The 23,755-nt window shown below is 43.5% G+C and overlaps 2 protein-coding genes across 2 annotated transcripts; both read left to right on the top strand.

Annotated features, from left to right (window-relative positions):
• Window positions 1–687: 687 nt before the first annotated feature.
• On the top strand, window positions 688–6,720 carry SMG8 (SMG8 nonsense mediated mRNA decay factor). Its single transcript, XM_009981731.2, has 4 exons — window positions 688–2,419; window positions 3,369–3,514; window positions 3,923–4,798; window positions 6,312–6,720. Exons 1-4 carry the CDS (start codon window positions 688–690, stop codon window positions 6,507–6,509), a joined length of 2,952 nt encoding a protein of 983 aa, XP_009980033.2. The 3' UTR covers window positions 6,510–6,720.
• Window positions 6,721–8,098: 1,378 nt separating this feature from the next.
• GDPD1 (glycerophosphodiester phosphodiesterase domain containing 1) lies at window positions 8,099–23,348 on the top strand. The gene is given in 11 exon segments (XM_086624802.1): window positions 8,099–8,150; window positions 8,153–8,233; window positions 12,635–12,677; window positions 16,809–16,944; window positions 17,633–17,678; window positions 18,976–19,094; window positions 19,740–19,829; window positions 20,884–21,017; window positions 21,695–21,754; window positions 22,594–22,645; window positions 23,226–23,348. Coding segments are annotated over 11 exon segments (936 nt in total).
• Window positions 23,349–23,755: the final 407 nt, after the last annotated feature.

Here is a 23,755-nt window from a genome sequence, read left to right as displayed (position 1 = left end):
CTGAAATTCAGTATTGGTTTTACATTTTTTTAACAAAAAAAGGTCTTGACAGTAATTACACGGGTTGAAAGAAGCGAAGCAGCTTGGCACTCTAATGTTACTGAAGTGAGAGGCTGAGGGTTTCCGCAAACAGTTCTGTTACGTGGGTAAGCACGTGGGAAGCCATGGCAGTAGCTGTCACTTTTGGCTGTGTCAGATCTCCCATCACGCTGAAAGACCGCACTGCTCCAGGGCCACCGCAAGCCTCACGGCTACGGCCAGGTTCCCCACGACCTGCAGCGGTGGAACCCCGGCGCCAGGTCCGGCCATTTCCTCTGGCCGAGCAGTTGCTTTCCAGAGACACGACGCCAGAGTGGGAGTCCTGGTTGGCAGCGATCTGGACCATCGGCAGCAGCGTGACCCTCCCGGGCTGCCCCGTGCCTTCTGGGGCATCGCGGCACCGCAGAACCGGGAACCGGGGCTGGCGGGCGACGTGAGCTTTCCGCGACCGGTACGTGCTGTCCGACGCTCGGCTGTGTCTCCGCTGTGCCCGTGCGGACCCGCTCCCACCGGCCGCGCTCCCAGCGCCGCTCACGATCGCGCCCCCGCGTTCCCGCCCCGCTCGCCCCGGGGCCGTACTGCGCATGCGCGCGCGCCGGCGCGCCGCCATTTCCGGGCGGGCGGGCGCGGCGCTGGCGGAGCGGGGACATGCCGCTGCCGGCCGGGCTGCCCGCCGGGGTGGCGGGCGCGGCGGCCGTGGGGCCTATGAGCCTGCGGGAGCTGCTGCTGGCCGCCACGGCTGCCGCCGAGGGGGGTGGCGCGGCGGCGGGGCCCGGCGCGGTGGCGGCGGCCGCCGGCGATGAGGAGGTGTGCGTGGTGGGCATCTTCGGGAAGACGGCGCTGCAGCTGTGCTCGGAGAAGGAGGCCCTGGTGAGCACCGTGTGCGACCGGCAGGTCTTCCCCCTCTTCGAGCCGGAGGAGCCCGAGCTGGCGGACGGCGCCCCGGGGCAGGAGGACGAGCCGGCGGCCAAGGACTACAACCGGCTGCAGGCCTACTACAGCCGGGAGAACCGCGTGCTGTACCTGGTGCTCACCTCCATCTGCGACACGCCGCAGCTGCTGCGGGCTTGCGGGGACCTGGCCGCGGCCGAGAGCCGGGAGGCCGGGCCCGGCCACCCCTCCGGCAGCCCCGGCCCGCTGCCTCACGCCGAGGCCCACGAGTTCTGGAAGCACCAGGAGAAGCTGCACTGCCTGAACCTCCTCTACCTCTTCTCTGTCTGCCACATCCTGCTGCTGGTGCACCCCACCTGCTCCTTCGACATCACCTACGACCGCGTCTTCAGGGCGCTGGATGGGCTGCGGCAGAAGGTCTTGCCCTCCCTGAAGGCTGCCATCAAAGACTGCCCAGTTGGGAAGGAGTGGAAGCTCAACTGCAGGCCGTGCCCTCCCCGCCTCCTCTTCCTCTTCCAGCTCAATGGGGCCCTGAAGGTGGATCCCCCCCCAGGCAGGGGTCAGGACCCCTGCGGTCACCTAGAAAAGCCACCCCCCAAGAAGCACTCCCCGAAGAGGAGGTTGCAGCACGCTCTGGAGGATCAGATCTACCGCATCTTCCGCAAGAGCAGAGTGTTGACTAACCAGAGCATCAACTGCCTGTTCACCGTGCCTGCTAACCAGGCTTTTGTTTACATTGTGGCTGGTGGGGCCCAGGACGGAGGTGATCCAGTGGCCATGCTTCTCGACCAACTCAGGAGCAACTGCACCATGAGAGAGACTGACTCGCTGCTGGCTCCCACCCTGTCGGGACCCAGGAGGTATCAGATGATGCGGCATGGCAGGCAGCAGCTGTCCTTCCACGCAGAGAGCAGCAGCAGCAGCTCCAGCTCCTCTGGGCAGCTTGTGGACTGCACCCTCAAGGAGTTCCTGTGGCAGCACGTGGAGCTAGTGCTCAGCAAGAAGGGCTTCGATGACAGCGTGGGGAGGAACCCGCAGCCTTCTCACTTCGAGCTCCCAACCTACCAGAAGTGGGTTGCTGCAGCTTTAAAACTGTATGAAGTGACCATTGAAGGCAAAGATGATGACCCGACCTCTCTCACTGGGGAACTGAGCTCAAAAATCATGGGCAGCATCAAAGTCTTGGAAGGCTATTTAGACATAGACACCAAGTTCTCGGAAAACCGTTGCCAGAAGGCTCTCCCCATGGCCCACAGTGCCTATCAGTCCAACCTGCCCCACAATTACACCATGACGGTCCATAAGAACCAGCTGGCACAGGCCTTGCGTGTGTACAGTCAGCATGCCCGCGGCCCGGCCTTTCACAAGTACGCCATGCAGCTGAACGAGGACTGCTACAAGTTCTGGAGCAACGGGCATCAGCTTTGTGAGGAGCGCAGTTTAACTGACCAACACTGCGTGCATAAGTTTCATCTGCTCCCAAAAGCAGGTAAAGAAGCTCACTTGTACCTGGGCTTCATGGTTCAATTTTGTATCTGCTCTGAAATGTCTTGTCTTAGGCTGAAAACACTGACTTTTGCGTGTTTGTGGAAGATCACGGCCTGGCAACTGTAAAGCTGTGTCTCGATACGGTGGGATTAATGATAGTAGAGCTGTTGTGTGGGTTTCCTTTATGTTGACTAAAATTTAGGAGCGAGTCCACTGTTAGTAGTAACTTTGATTTTAGTTGTAACTCTCATTCTGTCTTGCTAATTAGAGACATTACGTTGGAGTCCTTCTAACAAGAGATGTGTAAGAGAACAAAAGTTCTCCAGGAAGCATAAGTGCCTCCTCTCTTTTTTTTTTTTTTTGTTGAAGTAGCTTGATTGATGTCAATCGAAGAATAAAAACTGTCTGAGATAGATTTATTGCAAGCAGAAGAACTATTTATGCCTTTTAGGAAGAGGTTGTAAAAGCAAAGAAAATTCAGTTTCATAGAATCACAGAATGGTTTGGGTTGGAAGGGACCTCAAAGATCATCCAGTTCCAACCCCCCTGCCATGGGCAGGGACACCCTCCACTACACCAGGTTGCTCAAAGCCTCATCCAACCTGGCCTTGAACACTTCCAGGGATGGGGCAGCCACAGCTTCTCTGGGCAACCTGTTCCAGTGCCTCACCACCCTCAGAGGGAAGAATTTCTTCCTTAGATCTCATCTAAATCTCCCCTCTTTCAGTTTAAAGCCATCGCCCCTTGTCTTATCACTATATATCTCTGTAAAAAGTGATGTAACCCACACCGTAACTTTGTATTAGAAGTGGGAAAGGGAGGAAGTTGCCTGACAAACTGGCATTGCTGGCAGATGATTTTTGCATATGTATATAGCAAGGAGGAAGGGAATTAAAGAATTTCTAAAAATAGTGAGCAATTTATCTCATGTTTGATTTGTTTTGCTTTAGGGGAAAAGCCAGAAGCAGACAGAAATCCTCCCGTTCTGTACCACAACAGCCGGGCTCGTTCCACTGGTGCCTGTAACTGTGGAAGGAAACAAGCTCCTCGGGATGATCCCTTTGATATCAAAGCAGCCAACTATGACTTTTACCAGGTAATCATCAGGTCTCTAGTTTTGCTTCAAGCAGTGCTTTTGCTTCATCAACAAAGTCTGTGTTCTGAAGCGACTACAAGTAAGTTTCCTCTTACCCTTATCAACTTGGAAGTGTTGCTTGAGGGAGATACTTCTGGGAGCAGAAGTTGTTTGCGTGATGGGCTGCCCAGAGCGGGCAGTTCCAGTGCGTGCACGCAGGAGCATCTATTTACATTTCAAGTATGTTGGTTCATGTGAGTTTTAAACCCGTTGTGTCTGTGGGCTGTATTCCCATCAGAACACAGAACTTTGGTTCTCGCGTAGTACAAACCTCTTGAATCTTAATTGTAGCTGCTGAATGTTATGACTCTGAACTCCCTTGTCTCAGGGGTGGAAGATGGAAAGTTAACCATGTTCTCTTTCTCATAGCTGCTAGAAGAAAAATGCTGTGGGAAACTGGAGCACATCAACTTTCCCATATTTCAGCCAAGCACACCTGATCCGGCACCTGCTCGGGACGAGTCATCGCCTGCCCCGCCGGAAGGCGAGATTGAGAAACTTAAGGAGAAAGAACCTCAGACTCAGGGAGAAAGCACAGGCCTGAGCTTAGCCCTCAGCCTGGGTCAGTCGACGGGCAGCTTGGGCACTTACCCACCTGATGCCCAGGGTGGAGGGGACAATGCAGAAGGTCACGGGCAGAGTGGGGACTCCAAAAGTGAGAAAAGGCCAAGCCTGGTAGATCGTCAGGCATCCACTGTTGAGTACCTCCCTGGGATGCTCCATTCTAATTGCCCCAAAGGCCTTTTGCCCAAATTCTCCAGTTGGTCACTGGTTAAGCTGGGGCCTGCTAAGGCTTATAACTTCCACACAGGTTTAGATCAACAAGGCTTTATCCCGGGAACAAACTATTTAATGCCTTGGGACATTGTCATCAGGACAAGAACTGAAGATGAAGGAGACTTAGATACCAATTCCTGGCCTGCGCCTAACAAGGCTGTTCCTGGAAAAAGAAGTGCGGTTGTGATGGGCAGAGGAAGACGGAGAGATGACATAGCTCGAGCATTTGTAGGATTCGAATATGAAGATGCACGTGGTAGGAGGTTCATGTGTTCAGGGCCTGATAAGGTCATGAAAGTGATGGGAGGAGGGCCGAAGGAATCCGCCATCAAAGCCCTCAATTCGGACATGCCGCTGTACATCCTGTCGTCGACGCAGGGACGAGGACTCAAGCCACACTATGCCCAGTTCATGAGACTCTTTGTGGTGGTTCCTGATGCTCCGCTGCAGATCACATTAACGCCTCAGGTAAGAAATGGAAGAGGGAATCTGGTAACTGCAGAGAAAGTGCCGATTGTTGCAATGTTAATTGCAGGACTGGAAGGCACAAAGGTGTCAGAGGGATGCTACAAGCAGCTCTTTCCAACTCAAACCAAATTCAGTCAAGTTCTCTAAGGCAGTAGTTGCCAAAAGTATCTGTTTTATAAACTCGTGTTTTTTACATTTCAAGATTGGCTTATGCCAGCTTTACACTTTGTAGAAAGTAAGTTTTCAATAATATTTTATCAAGGACAAGTTGATAGCATTCCATACTGTAATAATGGCTTCTTTTTAAAAAGATAACAAATGAGTAATGACTGTGGAAGACTGAATTCGTCATTTTAAATGTCAGAAAAAAGCAGTGACTCATTGCTGAGATTGATTATTATTAGCTACCCTTTGAATTTAGGAGGTGAAAAGAACTTGGGTTTTTTTTATTTGGAGATTTTTTTTCCCATTTTCAAATGTGTATTAAAAAATGGAGGAAAAAATCTCCATTTACACTTTCTTACTTTTTAAGATAGTAAAATATGAACAAGTGTATCTTCCTTCAGTTACTGCTGTATGAAATAACTTTGTGCACAGAAGTGCTTATTATTTGAGTATGTTGAGAAAATTGGTGATTGTTGTATAGTAGTGCCACTGAATAACAACAGCCAGCACAAAACACATCCGTGTGAGTGTTGGGAGGTGAAGGTGGATTTGGGACGTTCTGTAACCCTTCAAGCTGCTTGAGAAGTGCCACAAGGTCCTTAATACTGAATCATGAAACGACAAGTTTGGCTTCTTTTAGGGCACTCCTTTCACTACTCGGACGTGAACCTGCTTTGTTTTAGAAGTTAAAGGAAAAACACTGACTGAAACTTGACACAAACACCAACATTCTGATGCAGTTTGCAGTTTATTGTGTTAGTTTTTGAACCTGAGGCAAGAACTGAAGGTTCGGTTTGTGCTGATACTTACTTTGCTCTTTGTTCCCAGTTACATCTGTATCTCAGCTTCTGACTCCTAAGGATGTGTCTTTATTTGGAAAATCCACTACGCTTTGTGTTGTGGGTTCCTGTATCAGTTTGTCATGTGGATAAGACTTTCTGAATCTTTTAATGTGAATTATACAAGAGCCATATTAAATTAAACTCCTTGAAAATTCAGGTTTATTTAGAGTGAGGTAACACCTCAGGGATGCCTGTGCTACAGTGTTGAGATCCGCTGTTGACGTAGTGTTTTCTGCTGCCCCAGGGGCAAATGGCTTGTCCTTTGTACTGTGGATCTCCTTGGTAGGACCCAATCTGCAGTCTTAAATTCATCATCTTTACTGTGACAAAATTGGGAATTCATGGATGTTTCACAGTGGTTTCCTGGAATGTGGTCAAGTGGATGAGAACCTGGTTGTAGTCAAGACTTAAGGAGACTTCCTTGGATTCAGTTTGCTTTTAAGTTTTGGTGATTTTTTTATTGTAATGACTTTTGATTATCTACTCTTATTTTCTTCTGTTTTCAGGTTCAACCAGGGCCACCACCTTGTCCTGTATTTTACCCTGAGAAGCAGGAAATAACCCTTCCATCTGATGGACTGTGGGTGCTTAGATTTCCTTACGCATACGTGACAGAACGTGGACCCTGCTTTCCTCCCAAAGAAAGCCAACATTTAATGAGTTACAAAGTTCTCCGAGGAATACTGAAAGCAATTACACAATAAGAATTATTCTGGTAGATTTATTTTCATTTAAAAAGACTATCTTCAATCCAAATCATGGATTTTTATTTATGTCCGTTACCAAACAGTTATCACTGTATTTCACTGGAACACAGTCAGATTGAAAGCAAGGTTTGATATCAAAGCAGATAAAGGAGTCCAGGAGATGTGTAAATTTTCTGTTTATTAAATTTTCATATGTAAAAAATAAAAGCTGGTTATCACCATATGCTGAGCTCGCATTACCAGATGTTTTCATGATAGTGCTTTTCTCCATCATATTTTTCTACATACATGTTTAGGAATCTTTAAAAATTAGAATTGCCTGAAATCAATAGTTTCCTTTGTCACATTGAGGCAATGATGGGCAGAATCTTTTCTCTTTTTCTGAACAAGCTATTTGTATGCAAATCATAGATGCTTTTAATGGGATGATGTGAGAAATAGCTTGTCTTTGATCTTGTCTCTTTTTCTTTTTTAAAAAAAGCCATTGCAGTTTTGATTTGTATTAATACCATAGCCAGAAACTGTGCTTACCTGTATCAAGTCGAAATATTTCACTGTATTTGTATTCATAGATCAGATTTTGTTAAAGGGACGACTTCATTTCAGATTTTGGAATGACAGATCTCTTTGGAAACTAAACCTGCTGGTAAATTTGTAGAAAATGTAGAGCTATATAAGCTTATTCGTTGTAAGCAACTGCAGTTTGATTGTCAGTATAGCTTGATTTGTAGTCGTTAAATGGACCTGCTGGTTTCAGCCCAGTTTGGAGCTCGGAGGGAGTTTGGGTAATGACACTGTGCTTTCCGAAGGGTGCACGACATGATGCCTTGAAAAGGGCGTAAATCCCGCGAGCTTCACACGGGGCCTACGCTGCCAACGGATGGGTCAGGGGGAACGCGCGAACTCTGTCGAGGTAAGATGTATTGGTGACAGTGGCTGTGCGCTGGGACCTAATTTAAGTTCTAGAATATTTATTTTTAACTAGCATGCATTCAGAATTTAATTTGCCATTTTTTTAGAATACGGTCCTTGGAGTGCAAGACTTGTGCGCTCAACAGAAACCAGGTCTCGACTCTCTCCCCAACTGGGAGTGGGAAGCGCCTTCCTGTGTCCGTGAAGAAGCCGGTCCCCCTGCATGCCCTAACGAATTCGGATTTACCGAGCACTCCGCCATTCCCCGGGGCCATCGATAAAATTAAAAGCACTACAGAGAGCAGCGGCTGTGGTACAGGCAGGAGGGAAAGCGAAATGGGGAAATAAAGAGCGTGATCGGGAACGGCTCGCAGCGTGTGTTAACCCCTCCAGAAGCAGTGCGAGCCCTGACGGACGCGCGGGGCGGCGACGGCCCTCTGAGGGGAGCCCGCCGCACGGCGCAGCCCGCGGCGGGAAAGGCGGCGGTTCGCCCCGCGCCTGCGCACTGGCGCCCCCTCCCCGGCCCGGGGGCGGAGGGGAGGCGGTGCGGCTGCTGCGCGGCCGCAGCGGCTCCCGCAGCGTCGGCGGTTCGCTGGGAGGCGGCTGCGGGCCGGGGTGGGACGGGAGGGGCGAGGCCAGGCGGGAAGCGGGGTTAAGCCGGCGAGAGGCGCAGGATGTCGGCGACGCTGTACCTGCTCTCCACGCTGGGCGGATACGTCCTCACCTCGGGCTTCTCCTCAAGTGTCCGGGGCTGCTCCACCGGCCCAAGCGGCAGCGCTTCCGCTGCCGGCACATCTCCCACCGCGGCGGTGAGTGAGGGGGCGCGGGGGGGAAGGGGACTCCGTGCCCGCCGCGGCCTCGGGGGCGCCGCTTCCCGCCCTCCCCTCAGGCGGGCGAAGGCTGCAGCCCTTCCCGCCGCCGGGCGCTGAGGGGCTCCCCCGGCCCCGCGGCCGCCCCCGGGGGGCGATGCCTCCCGCCTCTCTCGGGACGCTGCCCTCCGGAGCGCTGCCGAGAGGGTCCCGAGGCGCTGCTGCGCCGTGCCCGCCGCTCGCAGCGGGCTGCCTTTAAAACCTTCCTCCCGCAACCTAATTTAGGTGCCACCTGCTGACCAGTGCTTGATTTCAAAGCCGAATTAATCTCCGAGCGCGAAACGCGTCAGCCGAAATCGGGTTGTTTTACGTGGGTTACGATGGTTCCCCTCTCAAACGTACATATTTCTTTTCCTGTCAGTGGCTCGGTGTTACGGTATTTCTCTTGCTAATGAGAGAGGCTGAGATTGGTGCTGCGGTCAGGTACAAAAGATCAGTCCTCCTGCCTCCAGCTGTGTTTTCGCTTTGCCTTCGGGTTTCAGAAGAATCGCAGTTTGCTGTGACTCTGTTCTTGCTCCCCTTGCCGATGGAGGCTGTTAATGGTTCAGCGCCGCGGTAAAACTGGTCTCATTTTGGGAATCTCATCCCCTCCGCACACCTCACATCAAGGCCTTGGTTGCTTCTGCCCAAAATAGCTGAAAGAAAGCTTCTTCTACCTTTTTCAAAGAATTGGGAGGAAAAAAAATACAGCAATTTCTGTTTTCCTGTTCTTTGAAGATCAGTTCTGCGCTTTTCCCTGCTGCCCTATTCGATTTGTGAAAATATTGGCAGTCAGTTTTCTAGTACATGTTTTTTCCCGAAATTCTGTGGGAGATATGTCAGATGCTGAGTTTAAAGTTTTCGGTGTCGTATCTAGTGCCAGTTTACGCAGTGTCTGATCACACTTCTAGCTAATGGTCCTTACCTACTGCTGCTGCCTTGAATGATTAACATATGAAAACGAGAACCCATCTTTTATAAATTTTATTACTTGCATTTCTTTGATTTAATTTATGTGACAGATTAAGTTTCTTTAACTATAGTCTTAAATAGAGCATAAAATGCACCTGTTGGTTTGGAACATGTATGTTAGCCGTTTCCTGGTAGGTGTGTGTATTTTCATTCAACAAACAAAGGTTTTCAATTTTGATTGTTACCTGTTTGTTTGTTAGATTGCAAGCTATTAAAAACTTGCTGATGACTTTGTTGGAACTTGGTGTGATCTCCTTAATCTTCTTTTGTTCTCACTTCTTTGCAATGACCTTGGTTAAGAGCCCTAAGCCCAAAATGCAAGTGTTTCCGCCAGTTGGGCTAAGCACCATTAGAACAACAGGAAAGCCTTACTCAATGGGAGGATTATTCATTAGGCGTTGAGACAAAGTCCACGGGTGTTGGTATGTATACGTGACATACACCTGTGGTAAAAGTACAGCCCTTAACATCTCAGCAGTTTTTTGCTCATAGGGTGCTCTGAAACTAAAGATCACTTACTCTTTACTCTCTGTATTATTACCTTGTAATTTAAATTCTTGTGAGACTTAAATCCTCACCAGGCTTTAATCATGCTGTAGCTTTAGACTCAGGGTCAGGTTTCCTGTTGCATTACTCCTATTAACTTTGGAGATCAAGATAACACTTAACTTGCTTGACTTTTTCCTCTCTGAGTTGAAGCCTTGTATATGAAGTTCTTTAAGTCTGTGGGTTTTGATTTCCCTCTTTCTTCATTCTTCTTCAGTTTTCTTATCTTGGTTTATAGCTCATCAGCTGAAGCATCCCTGAATTATTTCTTCACTTCTCCGTAATTTTAAAATCAGTCATTTCTGAGATCAATAATTAAGTCTCGATATTCTGTGTTAGAGTCCTCTGTCAATGCCAGCTGCGTGGACTGGTTTGCAGGGTCTTTGAGACAGGGTAGTGTGATGATTTTTACAGAATCACAGAACTGTTGAGATTGGAAGGGACCCCTGGAGATCATCTCATCTGATGAGCGCTGGGGCAACCAGAGCAGGTTTATCAGGACCTCGTCCCCATAGGTGTTGAATACTTCCAAGGATGGAGGTTCCACAACCTCTCTGGGCAGACTGTTCCAGAGTTCCATCACTCTTACCATAAAAAAGTTTTTTCTTTCTTACGTTTGTAAACTGAATTTCCTGTATTTCAGTTTGCTCCCGTTGCCTCTTGTCCTTGCCCTGGGCACCACTGAGAAAAGTCTGGCTCAGTCTTCTTTACTCCCTCCTGTCTGGTATTTATACCTGTTGGTAAGATCCTCCCGAGCCTCTCTTCTCCAGGCTAAACAATTCCAGCACCCTTAGCCTCTCATTGTATGCAAGAATCTCTCATCCCTTAATTTTCAGCCCTTCTCTGGACTTCTTCCAGTAGATCCATGTCTTGAGTAGAGAGGAACAATCACCTCCCTTGACCTGCTGGCAACATTCTTCCTAATGCACTTCTTTGCTTACGTCGAGGGGAAAAACCCAAACCAACAGAACTTCTGAGGGTCACCTCCTCAAGCCAGTGCTTGACATCGACTCCCTCTTGTCCCACGGTGGTGCTTTCAAAGCTGGAGTGTGCGATCGTAGTGTTTGGATGTGGCTGTTCGGCTTACAGGGTGCTAAATTGCACTGGGGAAAGCAATTTCTGCATGGGAAGTGCAACAAGGCAAGTGGACAGCACAGGAATCTGGAGGTGCGTTTACGTACATGTCAGAAGCCCTTCAGTTAGCCCAACCTTTTCATTTTTAAGGCGGAGAAATGATTTAGTATGTCACTTCCTCATTGTAGTTCCCTTTTCTGAGCGTGGTTTGTGAAAACCATGTTGCTGATTTAAAATTCCTGTTTCAGCTGATGTCTCAACTTTTTTCCTCGTTTCCCCTAAACATGACAAGTCATAACAAGTCATGATAACAAAATATCAACTGGTTTGACTCACCATACCTATCTCCCTAGCATGTGACTTGTTAGATCAGTCACTTAAAGTTTGATTTTTGGAAATTTCTGCCCGGGAATGTAGGATACTGTTGTCCTGTTCACAGCTTGAAGACGGACTCAGTTTTTTCCCCCCTCTCTAACTGTTCAGGATGTATGGGCTGTATTGTCACAGTTGATAAGTTATCTAAAACCTCAATTTTTATTGCAGTTAACTTATGACTAATCATCCAAGTCCTATATAAATTTTTCCCATCTGTTAGGCAATCGTCAAAAGTATACGATGAGATTCTCCTGCTCTTCTTAAATCACTTTTGCCACTCAGCCTATTCCTAGTTCTGCAGTCAAATTCCGTAAAATATTAGTGAATGAATAATCCCAGAAGCTGCTGTGGACTTACCGTGTTGGTTTAGGTTAAACCATGCAGATTTTGGCATTATGATTCAAAGCCCGTTAAGTCTTTTTGCAAACTTACCGATGCAAGCTAACCTGATGGCAACAGTTTTAAATCACTAGTTATGCGTGCATAGAATTGCATTGTTTTAATTAACTAACTAAACACAGACTTAGTTAAGTATGTGCTGGTGGGTCTTGTTAATAGGTAAGGCCTTAATTGAGGCTTTTATAATTGTCATTTGCAAAGTCTGTCGTTCATCACTGTCAAAGAGCAGTTAAAATTTGCGTCGATATCCTCATCAGTACATGTATCTTCCTGAAGTTGTTCTGGTTTTCAGTATGTAATACTGCCTGTTTTCTGAAGGAGGGAGAAGGCACAACCTTTTCCAGTCCCTAACCAGGCTGATTTTCAAAGATTATATGGAAAACGATGGCTTAAGAGTTTACTCCCCCCCCGAGAGAAAATTTAATTTGCTTGCTTTTCATTTCTTATCTGGAGTTGTGTGTTTCATTCCTTGTGTATGAGGCCTCCCTTTCCCAGCAGCATAAACCTTTACTGACAGATTTGTGCTGTTTCAGGAAGCATCCTTGAACTGGAAAAAGAGCTTGTCACCTCTTTGAGCATCAACTGGGTTGTGCGTTTAGGGAATATCAGCTTTAGTGAGTCTTTGGCACTCCCCCCCAGTTACTTTTCCTCTTATTACTCTTCCCACTAACTCTGAAATAGACTTTTTGTATATACAGTTCCTATGCCTGTGGAACATATTCTAAATGTTATACAAATCCAAGTTAACAGTCTTTTTTCCTTTTTTTTTAAAAAAAAAAATTTTTTTTGTATTGTTTTAGCTTGAGAAAGTCCTGTCTCTTGGGTCTCCCCAGTAGGTTAGCAGCAACAGGGTTTTCTGACTCTGGCTTCATACTCGTTCCTTCAAATATTTCCTCAAAAGATGTAAATTTTTAAATCCTTTTTTTTTTTATTTCCACTGGGATTGAGGGGAAGAAAATTATTTTGTAATGTTTTCAGTTTTTGTTATTTTTGTAGGTGCGGGAGAGAACCTGGAAAACACGATGGCAGCCTTTCACCAGTGAGTAAAATGGAACCACTAATGCCTAAATTAGCAGTGTTCTTGTCTTTAGTGAGTGAAGCAATCAAGAAAGTTAGGGTTTCCATCAGGTGTTTGGGGTGCAGTGTGGTATTTCAGAAAGTCGGCTCTGCTTTGACTGACTTCTGTGGATTGCCAAACACCACTCCAGTTTAAACCAGAAGGAACTGAGATACCACAAGCTGTGATTCGTACACAGTAACGTGGTAGACTGGCAATTGGAAATACAACCCCTGAGGGCTGGTTCTTCTTGTGCTAGGTAATCAAACACGACACAGTGCTTCTTCCATGTTTAATGATGATTACTTCCATTGATTTAGTTATCATTATAAAGCTATTTTTTGTAACTAATATCACACACTGTTTTTTCTCGATACATTGACGTTTCTCAAAAGGTATTCCAGATCATAGCAATATGCTAATTAGCATACAAGGCTTGATTTCAGGAAGTCTGAATCTCTTGACTGCTGGTATGGCTGTAGCAGTTCTCTTAAATGTTCCATGGTTTCACGGTATTCAATTTCCTCCTCTGTATAGAAGGATAACAATTGTCCCCTAGAATTATTGTGACTGAAATCCTAATGTTAACTGACTTTTAATATGCCATCTGTAAAGCTATTAAAAATGTAGTTTTCCCCTCCATACACATACTTCATTCGCACAATGTGTGAAATCTCTTATCTAGGGGTTTAAAATGGAGTTGGTACTGGAAAGCCTTTTAAGCCTCCAGCATTTAAGTAGGGAATTCTAACAAGGTTCTCAAAGGCATTTGGAAAAGAAGTGAGTCTAAAACTCTGGCTGCCAATGAGCAGTGACCAAATTATGTAGGCTTCTCTTGGTTTTGTTTGGTTTTTTAATTTGCTTTGTGCTAAGTAGCCTCATCAGTTTGCACATTTCCTTGCAGGCTGAGGAGTGCCAGCTTTCCCAACCAAGCAGTGCTATTGAAAGTACTGCAGTATTTTCTATCTCCATGGAAGCTTAGCATAGTTTTGTGGGTTTTTTCCTGCTGGCCTGCCTTTTTTTGAGTCTGCTACCACACTTTCTGGCAAGTGCTTCTTTTTTTTTTTAACCATTCCTTAATTTTCATTTAGTATCATACTGGTTTTAGATGTATAGGGCTCTTACAGAGAAAGTTATACCACAACTTATTTTTATTCCATTCACAGAAGTAAGCTGTAGTACTTGGAGTAAGGACTGTGCTAGGAGTCAAGTAATGTTTTGTGATGATACAGGCATTTGTCTGACTTTCTCTGACTGTTTTAACTGTTTTACGACTATAGTGTAACATGTGTTGAGCTCGTCACAACTGCCAGTAGCAAAGTTCAGTTACTTGTTTTGAAATTGTCTTGGCCGAATAATGAAGGCACAAGACTTCTGCAGAAAGCAGAGTCAGAGTGGTTACTTTGCGTTGGGCAGTAGAAAGTCTTCTGACTTCCTCTGTGGAGAGATAAAGGCTTTGTCGTTCCCATCTCCACTGGTAAGCTAGCAAAGGAATTGGGTAGAAAACTGGTGATCTGCATGGTGAAAAATCAGCTATATTGGCTCAGATGGCTAGCGTGAACTAATCAATTTATAATCCATTAGGTTTTGCGTGAAGCCAAGTAGGGCGTGCCTGCAAGAGCTGTTTCTGCAGGTTGGGACAAGCAGGCATGTTTGATCATTGATGCAGTAGAATCCGAAGAGAATGCTTGTCTGCAACGTAAGACCTACCCCCTTGTTCTTGCTTTGTTGACAGTAACCCAAGTATTGGCAAGCAAATACTTTTATTGATGCTATTTACACTGTAACGGTGATTGGAGAATATCTAATACTGAAGAAATTATTGTAGTAATATATAAACAAAGTGGGGGGGGGGCAGAAGGCTTTATTGGTAATCTGAAGTTCCATACTAACTCAACTTAGAAATTTTCTGGAAAGCTATCACAAGCTTTTAGTACCAAAGACGATATTTTTTTTGTTTGCGCGGTAATATATGTAATGGATTTTTTTGAGCTATAGTCATGTTGTACTTAAATACTTTTAAATGCTTCTGTGGTGATTTTAGATTTTCGAATAATTTATTTTAACCTAAAAGAGACACTTGGCAGTGTCTTAAAGTATTTGGGGATCTGGCATAGGAACTTAATTACAAGTTTAATTGTCCCTAATACAGGCATGTGCTTTAGAATTGTCTTGACAGCATGGTGCTAAGTAAACTCTCCAGATGTTTTTCTCATTGTTATTTCCTTTTCTTTTATGAACATATTTGGTTTAGAGTGAAAGCTTTGAACACTGTAGTTACAACAACAAAAATACGTGGTCAGCTTAGTATTTATAAACTCTATACATTGTACTATGTTAGGCCTTGCCTAATGGAATTTCGTTTCCAAGGTAAGGCTTTTCTTCTCTATCTCCTGGTATGCCCTTTGACTTGAAAACAGTTGGAGTTAAACACAGGCAAAGAGCTCCATCGTCCTAATTTGCAAATGTGAGTCTGCTTCACAACTTGAGTTCTGGAGCAGTTGGATCTGAATTCAACACGTTCTCCTGAATCTGGCAAACATCTGGAGTCTGCTCTGGGGCAACGTAGATTTGATGTGTTATTACGGAGCTGCACAACAAACTGATTTCCAGCTGAAGAAACACAGCACTTTAAGGAGGCTTATTTAGCCGCAAGCTGCTAGTAGGAGCCTGGCAAATTCTCAAATTTGTTAACAAGGCAAGTTGTTGTTCTCCTTCTTCCATGCAGCATCGGTCCTGAATTTCTTAAGCAGTAGTATTTCTCATAAACTTTGCTGGTTAAATGATAATACAGAGTACTAGATGGGAACGTCTTCTACAAATTTGGCACATCTCCTGCAGCCTATTTGGAGATGCTTTTCCTCAGGAGGAGAAATTACACAGAACAGGCTGTGTATCTTCCATGTGTAATAGGATTTTGTTGCTTTCCTAATTCTTAATTAGTGGCACTGGAAATCAGTTAACGAATTGGTTTTAATTTGACAACCCCCTTCTTGATAATTATCCCAGCTGGACCAGAAATTGTGTTAAGCACTTATGGGAGTATATTTTAATTCTTGTAGTTGTTTTGTTATTGCATTTGTGGATGTTTATGGCATGTCTGTGCTTCAGCAGTCAGTAAAGCCCTTTTCCTAAGGAGAAGGCTGCTACTGCAGTGTAGACTGTGCTTCCAGATGTTACAGATGTTACAGGTTTGTCCATAGGTGGATAGAAAGAACAGCTCAATGTTTTGAAGGAAGTGTTCAGACTTCAGGCTAGGATTTTCGGCTGTCTGCTGGAATGATTCCTTCGGAGTGTCTTTTCTAATGGAATGAGCAATTCATTTCTCATTCGCGTAAAGCTTAATTTTTCTGTTCTGGGGTGAGGTTTCTTGCACTTATTTTTCATCAATGTTATTACTGCTTTCTGCTTTCTTTACTCCTCCTGTGAGCTAAGCTTCTGTAGAATGGATTAGAACTTTTCAAAGCAGCAGATTGGAACCGAAATAGCTATTTTTCTTTGAAAAATATGACTGGTTTAGTGGTGGGGTTTTTTTTTAATTTAAAATTAAAACTTTTTCATTAAAATAATATATTTTTTTAAATGTAGTTTTGCTAGCCAAAAAAGCCAACAGCCTGAAAGCCACCTTGCTAATTTCCTGATCCATCCATTCCTTATTAACTTAAGTAAAACAAGGCTTTCACATCCATGCCATTTGTTGTTTATACCATAAAACTGATTACTTTTTTAAAAGAGCTGACTTCTTCCAGTGGTAAATGTGCTGTTACTAATAAAAATCACACTCTGAAGTTCTGAACCAGTACTTTAGAAGTCGGTTTCTCAATACTGGGGTGGTAGGCTGCAATCAACAGCTTTCTATGGAAGACGGAGCCACAGCTCCCGAGTTCAAATCCCATCTCTGATTCATGATGCGCTGTTCATTCTTGCATCAGCTTTCACACTGCAGCAGAGCTGTTTGCTTCTTGCTTTGCAGCAAGGTTGTGAGGATTCATTGCCTCATAAAACATCTAAAGTACCTCCACTGGGGTTAGTTGAATTGAGTAACGCATATGTGTTAGGTTTGGACCTGTATGAAATACATGTGTGGTTCAAGGCAGGCTTCTCTGCTTCCAGTGCTGTTAATATAGGAACAGACATGTTGGAGCTGGATTGTCACCTAACAAAGGATGAGCAGGTGGTTGTGTCCCATGATGAGAACCTGAAGAGATCAACAGGAGTTGATGTCAACATATCTGACCTCAAGTACTCTGTAAGTTGGAGAAAAAACTTTAGTGCTAGATGATGTTTGAAAACGTGTTTGTAGAGTGGCTGGGGTGGGCAGGAAGGTCGTGTGCATGTGTGTGTATGTCTAGTATCCAAAATTCAAGGAAGGGGTTCATCTTGTCTTACTGAAAAAAAAAAAAACAAAAAAACGAGGCTCCCTGTGTAGTCAAGGGCAAAAACACAACACATTTCCAGCGGATGATTAACTCCGTCCTGTAGTAGTTTGGATAAATAGCTTTGTGGAGGTGGGCCTGTTTTGCCATACTGATGACAAAGGAAACTGAGTCAACAAGCTCCTTCTCATGGGACCAGCATTTTAATGGGAAAACTGGTAGATGGATCCCACCTGCACTGACAGTTCTAAAAGCCTGTTTTACAGAACTGTCTATTTGATATTTCAGTGGATTTCTCAGTATTTTCAGACAGGTGTCTGGAAACATTTTGTCTTACTCAGCTACAGGTAACACAAGTCTAAGAATGCCAAATAGTAAGAGAGAATGAACACAGTGCTTCTAAGTCACTTTTTGGGCAAGAAGATTTAAAAAATATATGATTTTTGCCTTTAAAGATAACTTCCATGGCTTATGAATTATATTTTTTTTTGTCTTTTTTGAGAAAAGTCATGATTATATCACTGCATTTGAATTAGTGTTCCATTTCACTTTATTTTTAAGGAACTTCCACCATATCTCTGCAGGTTGGATGTCACGTTTCAGAAAGGTAAGTTTTTGTCTTTTGCTGTTTCGGTTTACAGTAGCAGTAACTAATTTTCCATTATTATAGTGTGGTGATTTCTTATTTTGGCAAAGGGAGGAGAAGAGTGGATTTGCTTCGATCAGTATGTTGATAAGAGAAGTTTTAAAAGAAAAATATAATCCTAGCTTTAGAAACCAAAGTATATTTTTCCATACCAGTTAGCAGTGACTTAAGTTTAAGATGTAACATGCCTTTTTCCAAGTAAACGTTTCAATTGTTTACTTGTCTACTTCTTGCAACTGCTTGCCAGTTGCCTTCAGAGGATGCAGCTTGAAAATTTGTTGTTTCAAAAAATGAAGAGAAGGCAGAAAAGAGTTTCTTTATAACTCAAATGTTGTTGTGCTGGTGCACTCCGGGCTTGAAGTGCCATGAGATGTCAGATAATACAGACATTTTCAGAAGGGTGAATGAAAAGAGTAGTAGTTACTGTATGTATGACTTAAAGTTCAGTACCAATATTGCTGCAAGAGAGGAAAACCTAGAAAAAAGATTAATCTGTTTTCTTGTGAAAACTGTGATTCATGAGACTGTAATTTGACTGAAGCATAGAGGCCAAAACTGAGAGCACTTCCACCTAGAAAAGCCTACTGAAGATTATGTCAGATGGGTTTGCTCAAGGGGCTTTGTGACTATCTTGTGTAGCCTTTCCATATTTTAATGAGTCAGCAAGAAAATTGTGTTAAACTTTGTGTTCAAAATTGCAAAATACTTAAAATGTGCCGAGATGAGATCCATCGTGTTGTTTTCACACGTATATATCTTTTGTTTTGTGCAGTAATACAAAGAAATGGCCAGAGCCTTCAGTTAATTCCTTAGAGCCTCAACCACCAGCAGACAATAAAGTTTGAGGGGTTTGCCTTTTGCTCCCTTCACTCATTATGCTTCTCCAGTAAATTTTCCTACCTTCAAGTTTTTCTCATTTGATCTTGTTTCATATTAATTCAGTGTTGTCTATTTCAGGATTTTAACGATACCTGCACTCCTACTGTTGCTAAATAATGGCTGAGTTTAATGAAATTCAAACCTAAATGCACAATATGCTCAGTGTGTTTTCATTATGGAAATGAACTTGCCATAATTAATTGCAGCTATCCGAGCGAAGTAAATTTTTTGTTTCTCAGTTAAAAAGCATGCTAATTCTAGGAATGTTTTTGGGGTTTTTTTTTTCCAATTTTAAGGCAACAAGTACTCTGACATCTCAGCTTTTATCTCTGGTGTATTAAAAATGGTTCCAGCAGTGACAACTTTCTTGTTTCCTCAGAATGTCACTGTGAGGGAAAAGACAACCGTATTCCACTCCTAAAAGAGGTGTTTGAGGCATTTCCACAAACTCCTGTCAACATTGACATCAAAGTGAACAACAATGTGTTGATCAAAAAGGTATGTGAAAATCTACACTGAACTGAGTCTGGATGTCGTGTAATCATGTTGAAATCCCAAAGGAAAATTTTCTTGGAGTTGCTACCCGTCTGCGACACTAAAATCGGTGTTCTTGGACTGCTTCATCCTTGACATGTTAGATCTTGCTCCATGTATGGGGTAATACAGAAGACAGAGAAGTGATCTTGTGCAAGATACTCAGCAAACAGCTCTTTACTAACCCTTTACCTCGACGTGAAACTGCTGCTACACAGCTACACACGATTGGTTTGTACCTGAAGAGTCGTCTTAGAAGAGTGTTGCCTACCAAAGCATCGTAAAAACATGTTAACATGAAGTTAAGTGTTCGTTACAGAAAAGGAAATATGATTTCCATCAGATACTATTTTGCCATCTCGTTTTCTTAAATTCTCTAGGATTTTTTGGTAGGTATGATGAATGGTCTTTCTTTTTATCTGTTGACCTGAACACCTATTTCTTTCCAGTCAAAGTAGCACCATCATCTCAAGATGACAGAATATAGAAGAACTGTCTTTTCTGTAATGGCTTCTGTAGTTGAAAAGTAAGAAGTAGAGTTTCAGTTAAATAATTCTGCACATTATTTTCCACGGATACTTGTTAGGGTTCTGCTTTTTTATATTGCAGGTTTCAGAGCTGGTGAGTCAGTACAAGCGAGAGCATTTGACCGTATGGGGGAATGTCAGTTATGAGGTTGTATCAAAGTGTTTTAAGGAGGTAAGACTGGGTCCACCTAAGCTTCATTCTTGCCCGTATGTTCCTGTGTGTTGACAAAATGTACAGAAAAGCACCCTGTAAATCATGATCTAGCCAGCTGTGCCAGACTTTCAGATGTGATGAGGAATTTTGCATTTTGATTGTGTGCTGCTTATTACACTGTTACCATAAATCAAGCACAGTTAACACACACATACTCTGCAATAAATACTTGAAGAATTAAGCTTAATTATGTTTTATTCTTATTATATAAAATATAGGGCGTTACAATTTTATGTCAGGAATTCTTAGAGCCTGTTTTGTGCATCATTCACCTGGTACAAAAGCAATTTTTCTAAAGATTGCTTATTGTCTGTTTCTTTTTCTGAAAATAATGGATGTGGCCCCTAGTTGACACACAGTTACATTAGTATAAAGCTGTTTTACAGCTATAGATTCTGTTCCTTTTTGTGCTGAGGAATTGTACAATTTAGAATTAAATTGAAATTGTGCTTAGTCCGAGGGAGTTACGCACCTGAGTGAAATCGATCTAGTTGAGAGTACAGATATTTTTCTGATTTGTCTGTGCAGGATGACACACCATTTCGTACTTTGTTCATTTTCGTAGCATCAGTGCCCAATTATTTTGGTTCATAAACCGGCATCTTCAAAAATGTGTCTGAAGTGAGTTGGTGTGGTATCAAACCATAAGTCCTGTGCTAAAGCACAGCTTGCTCTTGGTGGTAATACAGCTCTAAGAGAAAATGCTGCACAGTGTCGTGCACTCTGGAAGGAGGATGAAGGAAGGTAACAAAAGCAATGCTGTGACCAGTTGAAACGTTACCTTTTCGGGTTCCCATTGCCCCTTCAAATTGTGTAAAACTTTTGCTTGGATGACAAGCTAAAAGAAAGGGTAATTTAAATTCAGTGGCAGGTACAGTGTAAACAGGTGGCAGCCTAATCTCTAGGTGCGAGTGCTGAACTTTAAACGTGCATCGATGAGTAAATTTAGTCACAACACACTCAACAGTCTCTACCAAGATAATTTAGAATCTTTCTTTCCTGGTTCCTGCAGAATGCTGACATTCCCATCATCTTCTGTTCGCAACGTGTCCTCCTGCTTCTTGGCCTGTTCTACACTGGTCTGCTGCCATTCATTCCTTTCAAGGAAGAATTCTTGGAAATTCCCATGCCTTCAATCATCCTCAAGTGAGTTAGAGTCCGTCGGTGGGTGCTGCACTGAAATGATGGTAAAGCAAGTGAATGGTCTTGCCAGTTTGAGCATTGGTTTAGTGAATGTCTTTGGACTGAGGATACCGTGGTGTTAGTTCAGGCACTTTTGTATATTCCTGAGAGAAAGCCATGCAGATCTTCTGCTTCCCTGGATTTAGCCTGTCTCTAGGCAGCTCTGAGTTCCTTACTTGTTGGTGTGGAGTGCCTGCGTATATCAGTGCTTCCTGTTCACAGCATCTCCTGGAATTACCACCTTCATGCAGCTGCCTTTACAATGCAGCTTATGCTGATGTCGTCTAGGTAGCAACATGTAGCAGTGCTGTACAAATAACTAATTCTTGCACTTTTATCCCTCTTTCTCGAAAACAAATTAGTCTGCTTAAGGCCAAGAGCCGAGTCAGGGATAGAGCAGATATGAGATTTCATGTGCTCTGTGTTTCTCATGCTTTTTTTAAAATGCTGCTGAATACCCGTCTCTGCTGCTTCTCTTAAATGTAGCACATTTCTCTTGTGTAACCCAATTCTAAGTCACTGTCTCAGTGAAATTACTGCTCTAATTTGAGAAACTGCAAGATTAATTCTTCATGTTCCTTTTGCAGGCACATCTCAAATAATGTTTTAATCTGTGCTCTTTTTTTCCGTTTCCCTAACAGGCTGAAAGAACCACAAAAGATGACAAGAAGCCAGAAATTTATTATCTGGCTAGCTGACACGTAAGATTTTAATCTTACTAAACTTTTATTTATATTTTGCCTATATACTAACAGTTGGTTCAAGCAACTACGACTAGCTATTGCTATAGTTACTTGTTACGTTGTAATTGTTTTCTGTTTCTTCTATTATTGTCAGTGCAGTATAAATCATATTCAGATCTTATGTAGGTGTTCCTGTACACTCTTATTTTTCATGCACTGAAACATACCGAGGTGCAGTAACAGTGGGCGTTATTCCAATTTAGTCCATTTAGTTTCTGCGTTCGTTAAGTGCGTTCAGTTAATTAGCATGCAGGTAGGTTGGAAATGCGGCTTTCACGTTTCGTGGGATTGTGACTGTTTGATAATGTTGTCAGAGGAGATACTTTTGGCTTACACAGAACACTTTGCATTATAAGAATATCTGTGCTTTCAGAGGTCCAACGTGTCAGTGTCTTCTGGCTCTTGCTTCTGCGTCTGACATCTGTTAGTTTGATTTCTTGAGCGGCCAGTAGAGTTTTGGTGTCTTTTGGTGTGAAGGATAAAATCTGTGCTGAAAGCGGAGGGATTGATTCATCAGACGTGGTACAGGGTACCTGTGTGATGAAGGAGGAGCCTCCTGGATTTGATCTTCAGAGAGGTTGAAACAAATATCTGTAGTTAACGTGAATTCCTGGGTGTCTGTGTTAACCAGGCTTGAGTTGCTTGAACTAAAATTTTTCAATAATTAGGTTTCTAATCACTTTCTCGTGGAAAACGTTGAATCTAAACATTCTGTGGAAAATTTGTTACAGAACATCAACATTGAAAATTTCATATATACTTCAAGTTCTTAAATAGTCTCTTTCTCCTTTCCACAGATTGCTAATGCGGAAAGCGCTTTTTGACCACCTCACTGCTCGGGGCATTCAGGTACAGTGTGGCAAAGCCAAAGGAAATGTGCTTTTGACCTAGGGGGGTTTCAGCCAGACAGATGTGGCCTTAAGATGGGTTCATGTTCTCCCCAGCATTTCCAGTTGTGTTGCTAGGATCGTCAGTTACTTTTTGGTTCCTGAGCAATAGCTTGTGCTTTTATATTTGCAGTTCTGTAACTGCAAAGGAAGAATTGTATGCTTGGAAAAAAACTCATTAATTTAAATCCCCTTTAGGATTATTTTTTCCCCCCACTTCAAACTTAAGCCTACAAAACCTGTGACACTGCCTCCCTATTTTGGGCTTTTCACAAATTAATATTTTGACTTTTGGAAATATCTGAAGTCTCAGGTAATGAAATGGAGTTGGAGTCACCACTAGAAAACGCCCCTTTTGGAGGGCAAGGAGGAGGAAGCTGGCTATGTTTGTGTGCATGTCTTTGACATCACAGTGTAATCATTTATCATTTTAAATATATGTGGCATCATCTCTCTCACATGGAACAGTTTAGGTCAAAAGTCACCTTTTTTTTAATTTTAGTATTTCCTGTAATAATCTGTCCTTCTATCCCATTTTACAGGTGTATATTTGGGTCCTGAATGAAGAACAAGAATACAAGAGGGCATTTGATCTGGGAGCAACTGGAGTGATGACAGACTATCCAACAAAACTTAAGGAGTTTTTACACAATTATCCAGCCTAGAGAAAGAAAACCAAGGAAGTTCTTGCAGGATTGATTGTGAGCCAAGGATTTTCTTCATTTAAAAAAAAAAATGTTCAGCAGCATACACAGATCATTTTGTTTGAAAGATATAATTGGATGATCTATTACCTTATTGTCAAGTTGCTACCTAATGTAAAGGTTGTCTATTTATTTTAAAACTTTAATTACATAGTTTACATTTGTACATAGCTCATTTAGCAACAGTGCACTTCACAAATAGTGATGACTAGGAAGAAAGTTGCTGGATAGGATACCTGTAGATAATAAGCATTATTTTACCTGTCACAAGTGTTCCTAAGCAGATGTCAAGACATGTCAGTTATTCCAGTTATATTCTAGTGGGCGGAAATGAAAGAATTTCTGAAAGTGTACCCTGTGTATATGCA

This window comes from Tauraco erythrolophus, chromosome 21, assembly GCF_009769465.1.
Source record: "Tauraco erythrolophus isolate bTauEry1 chromosome 21, bTauEry1.pri, whole genome shotgun sequence".
Classification (NCBI taxonomy): domain Eukaryota; kingdom Metazoa; phylum Chordata; class Aves; order Musophagiformes; family Musophagidae; genus Tauraco; species Tauraco erythrolophus.
Note: the sequence above shows the minus strand (reverse complement) of the source record. Positions and strands in the feature narration are given on the sequence as shown.

Excerpts from the sequence above, each read along its gene's own strand:
- SMG8 (XM_009981731.2), top strand. The coding sequence starts at position 688 with ATGCCGCTGCCGGCCGGGCTGCCCGCCGGGGTGGCGGGCGCGGCGGCC. Across the intron at positions 3,515-3,922 it reads CCAACTATGACTTTTACCAG|CTGCTAGAAGAAAAATGCTG; the intron begins GTAATCATCAGG and ends TCTTTCTCATAG. Across the intron at positions 4,799-6,311 it reads AGATCACATTAACGCCTCAG|GTTCAACCAGGGCCACCACC; the intron begins GTAAGAAATGGA and ends TTCTGTTTTCAG.